This window comes from Hippoglossus stenolepis, chromosome 9 (assembly GCF_022539355.2).
Source record: "Hippoglossus stenolepis isolate QCI-W04-F060 chromosome 9, HSTE1.2, whole genome shotgun sequence".
Taxonomy (NCBI): Eukaryota; Metazoa; Chordata; class Actinopteri; order Pleuronectiformes; family Pleuronectidae; genus Hippoglossus; species Hippoglossus stenolepis.
Window position 1 is genome coordinate 25,799,994 of NC_061491.1, and position 13,457 is coordinate 25,813,450.

Here is a 13,457-nt window from a genome sequence, read left to right on the forward strand (position 1 = left end):
TAAACGTAGCTTTCAAAATAAAGGTTAATTACCTCGAAAGAGAAAACGGCAGCGATTGAATAAGTAATTGACAATTTTTCCAGCTTTATGCTACGACTCATTTGGGCCGTCAACCCTCCAGACTGATTATTATCACGGCTCCACTCTTGTATTGTCGCATCTAGCTCTGAATCTCCTCAGGTGTTTTCATGAGCTCACACATGATTCACAGGTTTCCCAAAATTGTGCAACTTTTCCCTTGAGGTGAAAACCAACGCTTGTTTCCTATATTTAGCCACATCCTCCCGTTGATCCCTGTGGTGCAGATTCTGGATTGAAACGCAGGTTTGGTGCCTGGGGAACGTTTTATTATCCGAACAGGACAGGAAACAACGTGTGAGATCATAAAAGTACAAGTTAGGATGAGATAACAGGAGGAATAAAAGGTTTTATATTCTTTATAAAGTTGCGTCGCCTGTAAATAAAGATGGACGACGACATGAAGTACAGGTCGTGAACCCCTCCTCCTCCATGTTAGTAGATTGGACATAAACCAACTAATTAGTCAAAGGACAAATGTCAAACTAATTTTCTCAAAGGTTTACGTCATTTTATTTAGTTCTTATCACGCTGATGTTTGTTCAGGTGTTTTTCTGGTAAATTTGGTTTTAATCACTTATTTGATGCCACAGAAACCGGGTGAAACGTCATGATTGACAGCTCAGGCTGACTCAGGATTGGTCGAGCTCAGGTATCAGGTATCAGGTGGACGTCGATGCCGAACGCTACCGTACAGACTCTAATTAGACTTCAGGAGAAAGATGGCGGCGCGTTCCTCTCCTGGATATTTTGGCTTCACTTCCTGATAGTGGAAGTAAGTGGAGACGCGCCGTCCATCTTTATTTACAATCTACTGGACGTTGTTAATGATGTGTTATTATCCAGCAAAGTAAATATCCATTTACCTTATGGATACATGAATAATACAATATAAATAAAATGTAAATATGCAGGGAGTTTGGCCACTAATATCTGGGATGAATCTACTTTTATTCACTCGTGTAGGCGAGTAAGTTTCCCTCCAGGGCTTCACACGTCAGGTTTAGTGACTCACAGAAGTAACGAGCAGCTGAGGAACACTCGTCAAGCCTGTGAGCAAAACCTTCCTTTCTTCCTTTTCTTTAATATTAGGGATAAACTTTTAAATTTGTCAGAAAACAAACCATGAAAACAAACTTTGCGAGGTCACAAAGTTGGGAACTGTTCCCCCGTCTCCTCCCACTGACGTTTAACCCGGCCGATAATTTGACAAAAAAAAATCCAGGCTGCTTCCATTTTAGTGTCTTGAATCTCCACATTGAAATGTAAATAGTGTTGTTGTGAACATTTTACAGTTTAAAATAAAATAGAAGAAAAAGACGTTTAAAAAAAAAAAGGCGCATTCACTAGTGTTTTTCTGGCGGCGCGAGGAAAACTCACTTTCGCTGCCTCCGAACGACCTTTAACCCTTTGGGTCCAAAAAAAAAAAATAATAATAATAAACTGGATGTAGAAGACAAACAGACAAAGCATCAAAGTTCAGTTCAAATAATTGATAAATTATTTGGCATAAATATGAAAAGAGGAAAACACAGCTCGGACCCATGTGACGCTTCAGCGAACAACACGACACGTTAAAGTCCAATTAGTCTTCAGATTATCACCACTTTGTTTTTGGCAGAAGAATAAATGGACACCAGCTTCTTTCTTCAGATGCAACTCGTGTGTTGGTTTGAAGGGAAAAATCTTTGGCTAAAATACCCAGAAATAAGTTTTGAAAACACTTATGGAAATCCACAGATTACCTGGAAAATTGTGACATTTAAACTTTACCCAACAGTGAAAATCACAACAGGCCATGATTCAATCATCACAACTAACAAGTTATTCCAAGTAACTGAAAAACAGAAACGAAGTCATCATGAATCTGAAAGCAGAGGCTGAAAAAAATGCTGACAGTGACTGACGAAGCACAGGAGGAGTTTCTGTTCTGATTAGTTTGACTTTTTTTTTTTTTACTCTGACAAAACTTCACAGTGTTCGTTCATCGGCAGAAGTTGGATGAAGTGACTGGAAACATGTCGGCGTTGGTTTGAAATCTCGTGTTGTTGTTGATTTCACAAAGCAGCAACAGAAAAAGAAAAGTCAGAAACAACTTTCCTCTCTTAGTTATTTTTCTGACATCCTCCATTTCCCAGAATCCCCTTTGACAACATTGAGCGAGCAGAGGGGAGGTTGTTGGATTCGCCTGTGATTAGTGTGTTTTAAACATAAGACGTTTTTTTTAAAGATGGCTGCAGTGTGGGGCATAAACCCCGCCCCCTCCGCGTTAGCAAAAAACACATCAGAGATGGTTTCTGTCATTTGAGGCAGCTCTTATGTTCGAGTTTCTGGTAAGTTTGGTTTTAATTAGTTATTTGATGATTTTAAAACGTGGGTGGGACCTCGATACCGCGGCTTCACCCCTCGATCGCTTACTTCAAATTGCACAAGATGGCCGACCCTAGTCTGGGACATTTTTGGCTTCACTTCTGTACAATGGGAAGAAGTGGAGCTGCGTCGTCCATCTTTATTTACACTCTACGGTTTTAGGTGGGAAAACAACATGGCGCGGTGCTGAGGGAGGTTGCACTGCTCTCTGGTCAGTGCACAGGTCAATCTCCACCGTGTGAATGTGCAAAAATTAACTTTGATTTTTGAAAAACAAAAACTGGATGTATGGTTTATTTCTCATGTTGTATATCACTGAAAACATTTAATTATAAATATCTGATATCTGTGGCTCTGAAATCAGAGAAATCTATTACATGACACATGATGTGTGAGATTTTTGGGGATAAAGTTCACTTTAAAATCTCAGCAGATTGTACAGTTAACTGGAGTGTGAGCAAAAAAAAAAAAATACCCATTCTTTGTGAAAACATACACATTATTTTCCAATTAAAGTGACAAAGCGTTGCTCGACGTCAGGGTTGAGCCGTGTGCTCAGCTACAGAAACATAAAACAACGACTAACGGTCAAGTCGCTGCTCATTAAGCGAGAGTGACCCTTTCCCCCACGACTGATTAAAAAACCCCAAAATAACCACTGAATGCAAAAAGAACATGGAACACGTAAAATCTCACAATGAGGCAAAATAAAAATCTGATTTCTCGCCCCAGCTCATCGACAAAAATATATATTTACACACACGTTAAACCAAATAAATAAAATCTCTGATTTCTTATAGTATTTTCTAGTCACGAGGTGATAAAGCTTCCCTCTTTTGGTTTCTGTTCCCACCAAGTCTGCTGCTGATGGCCATTTTGGTCACACACACGCGCACATACACACACATACGGACACACACACATACAAACCACCGTTTCTTGTAAAGTAAATCAAACATTTTCACCTCTGTGAAAACTGATTTATCGGAAATCTGCCCATCTCGTCTTTTAGGATCTGTCATCGAGATGCAGAGGACAGGTCAGATGCCCGGGGGGGGGCTGCCACAGTTAACGTACCCTACACATTGAACACATTCATCATGTTGATTGTCTTAATCACAATTACAGTCTATCGCTGAATCTCTCACCGACTCGGGGATAAAGGCTCTGGGCTACTTTCTGCTTCGTTACAGGAAACAAGAAGGAATTTATATATAAATATACATTCACATATAAATATGTGTGTATATTTCTTATCTTGTAGAAATCCACCCACACTCCCCTAAACCAAACGACAACAGAGTCAGTAGGAGTCTTGTGTGTCAGTCTCACACATGATTTGACAATAAATATCTGACTATAAATGTCTATGGATCATATATTAGTTTGTCTGAGCTCCGCTGACATGCTGGGGTCGTCTTTAGTCTTCTAGCTGTGAGGGTGGTGGAACGCAGGGTCCTACACATTTAGCGGCGGGTTGGGTTCTAGACGTTCCACTGCTGCACTTGCATGTCCGTACTGGGGGGAGTCTCCCTGAGTCTGATTAGGGACCACACACACACACACCCACACACACACACCCACACACACGTAAAAACACACAAACAAATCGAGGACGAATCTCGCAGGATGGGCGAGGCCTCCGAAGAGCGACTGCTTTGACGGGCAAGAGAGAGGGGAGGAGCCTTCTGGTCCAAAGAAGCAGGTCCTTCAGATCTTTGTCGTCAGTTAATACACGAGGAGCACGCAAACACACACACACATACACGTGCACAGATGCAGATATCCTTTTGATTTCAGTGAACTAGATGAGTTCTGTAGTTTGGCGAGTCTCTTTATGTGAAAAGTGTACAAGGAGAGTTCCCATGATGCATTTTGGTTTGTCTGGGTGCATGTCTGTCGTGTTCAATTCTTGCATATTCAACGATATGCGTGCACATGGCTTGTTTCTCCGGGCCTGGCCCTGGCATTTGTCTGCATTCCCATTCTCACACACACCAACACACACACTCCTCCTCTCCTCCTCCTCAGCATATATCCGAGCGTAGCAGTGCATGCGTGCAAACGTGGGGGGTGGGGTGGGGGGGTCAAATGTTGTGTTCCAGCTGGCTGTGGTGGTTGGCTGTGTGCGGTGAGTTCTGCTCGTTGAGGAGGAGGAGCGTCGTCTCGTCCGGCCCGTTCTCCGTTGCGGTGGAGTCCAGGTACGTGATGGTGGTGGCGTTGGCGTTGGCGGGGGGAGTGGTCTGATCCAGGCAAACCGTGTTGTGGCCGCTCTCCGGGGACTGAGGCGTGCTGTCCAGACGGGACGCCATCAGGCCGTTCTGGTACTGAGTCCGTGTGATCTGACGGAGAGGGGGGGGGAGTTAAAGACAAGGATCACACACAACTGGGCTGCGTTCAGCCTCCACAACATGTAGATAAAGGTTCTTTATAAGATTAACTGGGCTGCGTTCAGTGATATGAAGTCATCATAACCAACCTTAACAAGCTGCAGGTCACTGAGGGCTCGGACGTAGAAGTCGGGCGTGTACTGCTGCGAGGTGAAGCTGTTGTTGAGCTGGCTGTTGCTGCCGCTGACGGAGAGGGACTCGGTCCGGTCCGCTCCGCTCAGAGACGCTGTTCGGTTCAACCCGCTGAGGTGAGACGGAGAACGAAACTCTGCCCACACACACAAACAAACACAAACACAAACACAAACACACACACACACACACACACACACACACACACACATATATAGAAAAGGTTATTAGCCTCGGAAAGACAGATTCTGCAAAACTTCCATCCTGTCAAGGCGGAGTCATCGGTCTACAGCTACTGCTTCAAAGCCATTCGAGGGTTAATGGCTCAGTGGTCAACGACAGACAAGATGCAGTTAAGGTTAAAATGCAGCCTAATAATGAATGAATGTTACACGCAACACACAGATAACGCACAACATTAAAACAGAAACACAAAATTAAACTTGAAAGAGGAACAGGGGCAGGGTGGGGGAGACACACGCACACACAAACAAGTCAACGTTCAGTTACAGCGTCACGAGCATGTGTTCACACCTTTTCTTCAACGGACGCAGCAGCGACATGTTGTGTCGCTCACGCCCAAAGACGATGACTCACAAAAATTTCCAAACAAGCTGTGACTCAATCTTTGTTTTTAAAAGATGTCGTCCACCAACCAAACTTGTTACTTACTCACGTATTTAATCAGTATTTGTATTGAATGCTGAGCAGAGCGGGATGCAGACTGAGATCAGGCGTATTAACAGAGGTGGAAACTATATTCATTCTGCTGTACAGGCTCTTATTTTGAAAAAGAAAACATGTAGCCAGAAAAGAATAAACTGTCAGAACCTTTAACCTTTTAACTTCCTGTGTTCAGCCGAGAGAACAGTCATAAAGAAAGTGTTTATTCATTTATTCCTCAGTAACAATGACTCCTACGTTAGGTGGAAGGTGGTTTATAGACAAATTATTAATTACAATATAGTAAAGCGCAGTTGTAATAATACTTGCAATAATAATTGTTTATATATACTCAATTATTTAAATTAAAATGTCATTATTTCGGTTCAAACATTTTTATATTTAACATATAGTGTCTGCAAATGCCACATAGTGCAATTAAATGTAATTATATCATAAATAACTGAATAATTGTTTTCGGTTGGGTTGGGACACTGTTTATTTTCTAGCTTGACCCAAATTTGCAAATGTGGACGTTCAAAAACGAATATAAAATCCACAGAAAGTTATTATGAAGTATTTGAATTGTTACTTAAATATAAAAACCCTGCGCAAGATCTGTATTGACAGAGTCTTTGGTCCGAGTTGTTAAATAACAAAGCCTCAGGGTTGTTGGCTCCATTTCCGAGGAACAACTTCCTGATGTGACTCTGAGGTGATGCATTAAAGTCTAATTCACGTTACGCAGCTAAATGGAATGAACGGACGTGATTCATTACGAGCGGCCAATACAACCTTCAAGGAAACAACAACTAACTGGTTAACTGTGCTTTTCCGTTGTCGTACTGTTTGCCCAGAGGTTATATCTAGAGACAGACAAAAGACACAAAGCGGATATGACTCAATTAAAATCAAACGTCTTGAATAAATCAGGGGGTTTCTCTGGGTTCGGACATTTTAATGAAGAATTGCTAAAGATCATATCTTAGAAGGGAGCGACAGCATCCAAGAGAAACAAATACTGGAACTAACACAGTTTAAGGACATCAAGCAGGTTGAGTCTTTTACTGTTGAACTCCGAGTCTTAGCTGCCACCTGATAATTCACTCAAAGTCTGAATAGGTTCCTTCAGCTTGTTATTTTCCACCTCTGCTCCAACATAACGGAACCACGATGACTAACTTCCATGTATTTCCTCAAGCGCACAGTTTAGCTCATGCTGATGCCAACCCAACAGATGAATGTGACACACACAGACACAGACACACACACACACACACTCGCAGACTCGTTACCAGATGTTTCTTATTACCCATAGATGTGAGTCTTCCAGCAGGGGGCCTCAGTGAGTCATAGGAAACTGTTTTACCTGGACACGTCAATCGCGTTAGATTTCAGGGAATTAATCCAGTTAAACTAGTTAATCTATTTAATCTGGTTAATCTAGTTAATCCTGGCTCGTCAATGGCTACTTTTCTAGTTAGTGGTTCGATTTCACTTGGTCATGAAAAACAACTTAAATAGTTTTCAGAGATTCAGCGGAAAACATTTCTTTGTCGAAATCTTTCCAACTTGTGCCTCAAAATCCCTGTTTAACCTGGTTCTTATTTAGCTTTTCCAGATACAAGATGTTTTTAAACCTTTGAACATTCATGTTTCACAACCATGTTCATGTGGAGTGTAAACTTTAATCAGATAAATGAAATAATGTACAAATAATAAGTGTTTTTTGTACACAAAAAAGATAAATAGATACATGTCCTGATCTGCTTCAGCTTTAAAAGATCATTTTTCAGGTTGAATCTCCTAAAAGTGGAATAGTGCATTTTATAGCTATGGATGAAATTCATTTTTAAGTTTAAACAAACAATAAATACACGTTTTTGTGTACTCATGGTAAAGTAGTTTGTCTCATATAAGGACATTTTGAGTGTTTATTAATGCAACAATGTCTCAATTCTTACTTGTATGAGGATATATTTGATATTTTTATAGCTATATTTTTATGTTTTCATTCTTAATTGTTTATACATCATCATCATGAGGAGTTACTGTTGTTCATAAATATATTAATAAACACTTATATCTGCTCACAACAACATCCTGGTGTTTCACAAACTAATGAGGCAAAGTTAAGTGTCACCAAAATATGAACACGTTACATTTTCTCCTGATTGTTTTTGTCTTGGCTGCGATGGAGAAAGTCCTGAACCTTGTAGAAAAGTTTCCTACTGGATCTTCGTGACTTTAAACCAAACAAATAGAGATTTGTTTGGTAGAGACTTGTGCTCTGAGAGTTAGTGTTTTTAAAACTAAGGTGGATGATGGGACCCAATTCCAAACAACACTGAGATCTGGGATCACATTTGGAACTGGCTGCGGGTTAATGATTTTTCTTGTTATCTCTAAACTACGTGTTGAGCTCTAAAAGACGACAATCAGAAGTTAAAGCTCTTTAGTCCGTTCAAAAACATCTGAAATATAAACAAAATATCACAGGCTGCATCTCAACAGCTTCGCATTCTGTCTTCCAATGTCTTACATCTAAATTTGGATGTAAAACAGAGAAAGGAACAATGTGAGTTTATCCTGTAAAGAGGAGACAGTCCCATCTGGGTGTCTCAGGATTCTGTCCAATCCCTCTCTTCTTCCTTCTTAGTCCCATGTGATCATTTCCTGTCAAGTTTGGGAAATCGGTGCTGACATTTTGGCAGATATGCTCTTTGTTCAACTCTTTACTTTACAACATGGTTCATATCTGTGTAATCTCAGTGTTTGTTTACAGGTGACATCTACATGCACGGCTCCTTTTTCCTTCAGTTCCCTCCAACAGACCTGAAAACCCAGAGAGACTCAAATATTTACATACGAGGGGCTGAAATTAAACAACCTATGTTTTCAAATTACTTTTATTATTAATCTATAACGATCATTTTTGCAGATCGTCTTTCTAATAGATGAATCGTTTAAGTGTCTCATCGTAAAGAGGAGTGTTTACAACTTAATAATAAACTTGAGGGCTCTAAAGTGGATAAACTCTCATTTCGATAACTTGATTTCTTATCTTCTTCCTTCTCTCGTTAACTGTAGATCATCGTCACTTCTGCAGGAGTCTGATTTAACTCTGTGTTGAACAGCAACGTGACCTCTGACCTCCACCTGCACGTGTGACGGACTCACCTCCTCCTCACTGCCATGCAAACTAAACACTGACTGAACACTGAGGTTCAGATGAGGTTGCCTTTATTGAACAAAGAGCTTATTTACCAAAAAAGTCATCATGGCACTCTTTGCTGTGCTTAAAGGTTAAAGCTACGTTGAATCACATGGAGAAGAAGACAGCTAGACAGAAGTGCAACCCAGAATTCATTGCTCCAACTTATAGAAAGTTGTGCAAAAGAAGCGGTATCCTGCCCTCTGTGATTAGGTGGCAGTTGATAAACAGATTTTTCTAATCGAGAGCCAGAACCACCCCACCCACCCACTCCGGAGCCCTGCCCATCCTCGGTGTTAAAGTACCCAGACATGCCGGAGTTTACCTGGCACCCGAGAGAACAGAGAAAACCTCTTAAAGGAGAGGTGGCGAGGACGATGTGCAGCCGCTGAGAGGAGAGAGTGAAGGAAGGAAGGAAGGAAGGAGGATGGAGGGAAGGAGGGAGGGAGTCAGTGGGACAGTGGGAGACAGAGAGACAGGTCTGCTTCCAGACTGGGCAACGACACACACAACACCATGGAGGAATGCTGCTTCACTCAAAGACAGTGTTTGACAGGAAGTGAGTTTTGGGGTAAAACGAGGCCGACGCTGGTGGAAAAGAAGGAACGTTGAAAAACTGATAAAACAAAACAAGCACCACACATTTCTCTCTACATGAAACACCTGAAGAACTGTAAGGTGACAAAGAGAGAAAGGGAAAGAGGATGATGGTGCATCAGCAGAAGGAATTTCAGAAATCCAAGATATGAGCCTCCCCACATGTGAACTCAAGCAAAAGTTTGTATTATTCCTAAAAAGGGAAAACGCACTTTAAAAAAAAATCTGGTTTTCATTTTATACAGTAGAAAAGAACACAATGTTTTCTTGGACTTTTTACTTCCTCAGTTCCCTGTAATAATGACCAGATTTCCAAAATACCTCAGTATAATAAACGGAAATAGTTTTGTATTTAGAGAACTGTATTTACTAAACCTGTTTCGAAATAAACAATTTTACCAGTTCATCTACACAGTAGTAATATGTGCTAAAATCAGTAGTTTGATATTTACTAAATAGTTCAACTTTATCCAGTTTATGCTCTTGATGAAAAAACCACTTCCTCTTCTCGTTGTTTTCTCGTGCTTCCCTTAACTTCACAAATGTCGTAGTGTGTTGTCATCACATAAAAGAATCTCTCTCTCTCTCTCTCTCTCTCTCTCTCTCTCTCTCTCTCTCTCTCTCTCTCTCTCTCTCTCTCTCTCTCTCTCTCTCTCTCTCTCTCTCTCTCTCTCTCTCTCTCTCTCTCTCTCTGTGTGTGTGTGTAAAGAAAAGAGGTTTTTTAAATGTGAATAAAAGAGGCACTTTTTTATCTTTTTGGTTTGTTATAATTTAAAAAGATTATATTTTCATTGATTGGAATGAACTGTAACTGATTAATTAATGTCCTTAAAGAAAAAAATAGGAAAAGTCAGAAAGTAAAAGTAAAGACAAATATGTCTAAAAAATGTGACTTGATATTTCCTTTAGTGTTTAATAGTTTACTGGAACAATTCAATTTTTAATTTCTACCATCCTCCTGACATTAATGGCTGCAAAGTTATCTACCATTTTGCCACTAGGTGGCAGGAGAAGCATCTGATTGAGAGGAGGAGATGAGGAGACGAGTTGAGATGAGAGGAACAAGAGGAGAGGAGAAGATGAGGAGAGGATGAGGAGAGGAAGAGGAGAGGAAGAGGAGTGATGGAGATTCTGAACTCACCTAGTGTGGGAGCACTGAGCGCCATGACGCCGTAGAAAGAGAAAGGTCCGGTCTCAAACTTCATGTTCTCGTTACCAGCCTCCACTTCCACTCGGCCCTGAGAGCAACAACACAAACAAACATGGACGACGTTAAAGAAGTTATGCAAGTACACTTTTCATGCATCTGTACTTAAGTTCTTTTCCCTTTCTATTCCAAAACATTTTTACAAAGCAGTACGCTATACGTTCACATTGGTTTTTATATATTTTTTTAATTAAACAATAGCGATCAATGATCCATTGATCCAATTAGAGCGGGCAGCTCACATTAGACCCCGCCTCCTGCAGCAGGGTTAGGGTTGCATTCAGGAATACAATCAGCAGGTACTTGAGTATATCTAAAAGCAAGTGCTTACATACTCCTATTCAAGTATAAGAAGATTATTTTAAAATGCCACAGATAGTCCTGAATAATCTGCCAAATAATAAATTGGTCTAACACCGATAACTTTCACAGAAAAACTAGTTCTGCCGTGAAACCCTGACTTTAACTTTTCTATAAACTGACACTGCTTGGCCTCTAGAGGGCGGCACAGTGTTAGGTGCCAGCAGATCTGTGACAGTCCTGCATCAGCAGTGGGAGGTGACATGTTTACTTTGGCCTTAATCACAATCTAATATGAACCAAGGTGAATCAAGGTTCACTAGTTTTAAATGAAGTAGATGAGGCTGTGAGAGTGATGTGAGGAGATGAGGTTAAATCTGAGGTCACATGTCAGCCAGACGAGTAAAGCATGGAGACGGACGAGAGGACAGGGAGGACAGGGAGGACGAGGGGGTGAAGGAGGCCTCCGTGTTGGTACAGATAGTTGGCCCGAATCTGCCCGCTGGAATGTGTGAACTGCAGCAACAACACAGCACAGTTAATCCACACTGTCATCCCTCCTTCCCTCCTTCCCTCCTTCCCTCCTTCCCTCCTTCCCTCCACCCTGGACTAATAAAAGCAGAACAGGTGGCAAAATCAAAAAGCGACAGGAAGGAAATGGACAGAACTCGCTGCGTCCGACAGGGACGAGTGGATAAGGACCGTCACAGTCCATATAATGTTAATGAGTTATCGCCCAACAGAGTCGGATCTGTGGAGAATAAACTGAATATTTAGCATTTGATTTGTCCATAAAAATCAATAATATCGTTTATGTTTCTCTCAGGCTAAACTTCATACTTAAAAATTAACATCCCGTCTTCATGTACAACTTTCTACAGGATTTCGTAGTTTCAAGGAACAAAACAACGAGTCAATGAGGCTAAACAAGGTTGTATTTGTTTTTACTAATGTGAATCCAGCACACAGATATTTGTAAATCACTAATAATTTCCTGTGCACGTTTCTCTTTAAGACCTCCTGCAGTGAACTGAATGAAGTGAGCCGCTCCCATCACGAACGCTGCGCTGAATTAACTTCACAACATCTCCCCGCGGCTCAGCAGCAAGCGCTCAGCAACCACTGTCAACAGTGATCACACCTAAACTCGTCCACGCCGCCGCGCCGCTAATCTGCAGCTGCAGCTACCGTCAGAGCACAGAGGTGGAGACCTGAACAAAGTCACCCCTGTTTACCTCGTTTGTCACGTCGGATCGAGACCCTGAATCAAAGTGTTATTAAATAGAGGTTTAACCACTCCAGTCAAAAGTGATTCGAGAAATGTTATATATATATATTCATAACTCAGCTGCAGAGAATTTGTAGAAATCTGGGATGCATAAGGAATAATGAAGTATTGTAGAAACATTAGCATACCTCCACCCAACAGTCGCCTTAAATTCAAACAAGCCTTATAACTAAGGCCACATGGGTGAATGTTACTGGTTTGTAGCTGTACAGGGGTTGAAAATAACATAACCCCTTATTAAACTACATTTAAAACCGCTCGATCCAGATTTCTATTTGGATCAAAATACACTCATAGACACGCATAGATATCAGCCCCTAAAATATGGAGTTTCATGGAAATCGTAAAACTCAGACAAGCTGCCCTAACGTTCTCACACTCACAGATATCAGACCCCCAAATATCTTATTTCCCGTCAAGATCTATGAATTATTCCCTGGGAAAATGTTGAGAAAAAACAAAAACTCCCTTCCCTGATTCATCCAACCCTTCCACCAAGTTTCGGGGAAACGTGTTCAGTAATTTTTGGGAAACGACAAACAAACAGGACAGTGGTTCAAAACAAAACCTAAGGATAAGGAACATGTGTGCTTCATGTTTCTGATCTTGCAGCCACGTGTTAATAAGTAAAAACGCTTTTGTGCAAAGGAAAACGTAGTCTGATTTTGTTCCACACCTCCAGGCCTGCTTCATTAAACCAGGGTGTAGACGAGCAGCTGCCCATCCTCATCATAATCATCCAACAACAAACTTGTCATGACTTTTACAACACATGCTTGCTCTGTAATCGCACACATCAATAAAAAAGGTATGAGTGCAACGCAATTGTTTAATGTTTAACTACCACTTATTTATACTGTTGGTTAATCTGTGATTAATATTTATGTTTATGTTCTCAGATCACAAATTGTTGTCCTCAAATAATAAATAAGGAGTAGAGTTAAGTAGAATTAGCGCACTGTGGTTGTTTGTATCCATTCATATGACGTCACTCTGACCTTTGACCTTTGGCCACTGAGATCTGATCAGTTCATCTTTGACTGGTCAGAATGTGAAGTAATTTCCCAAAGTCACACTCGAGAAATCATGTCAAAGATTTCTTACAATAACACGTTCACGAGGCAAAAAAAAAAGTTTTACGAGGTCACACTGACCTTGACCTTTGACACGAAGTTCCTATCAGGTCATCCATGAGTCCAAATGAATGTTGCAACACAT

General features: G+C 41.0%; 1 protein-coding gene across 3 annotated transcripts in view; it reads right to left on the reverse strand.

Moving 5' to 3' along the window:
- Nucleotides 1–2,728: 2,728 nt before the first annotated feature.
- The window catches only part of LOC118114808 (metal transporter CNNM4), a 41,586-nt gene continuing 30,857 nt past the window's right edge, over nucleotides 2,729–13,457 (reverse strand). For 2 of the 3 annotated variants that reach the window (XM_035165497.2, XM_035165496.2), the window contains 5 exons: nucleotides 10,586–10,682; nucleotides 9,173–9,235; nucleotides 6,946–7,002; nucleotides 4,928–5,106; nucleotides 2,729–4,790 (listed from right to left, as the gene is read on the reverse strand). In XM_035165497.2, the coding sequence (XP_035021388.1) occupies nucleotides 4,536–4,790; nucleotides 4,928–5,106; nucleotides 6,946–7,002; nucleotides 9,173–9,235; nucleotides 10,586–10,682 (651 nt within the window). In that variant the 3' untranslated portion in view covers nucleotides 2,729–4,535. The remainder of the gene's footprint in view (nucleotides 4,791–4,927; nucleotides 5,107–6,945; nucleotides 7,003–9,172; nucleotides 9,236–10,585; nucleotides 10,683–13,457) is intronic. The other variant, XM_035165500.2, reaches the window with a different exon arrangement.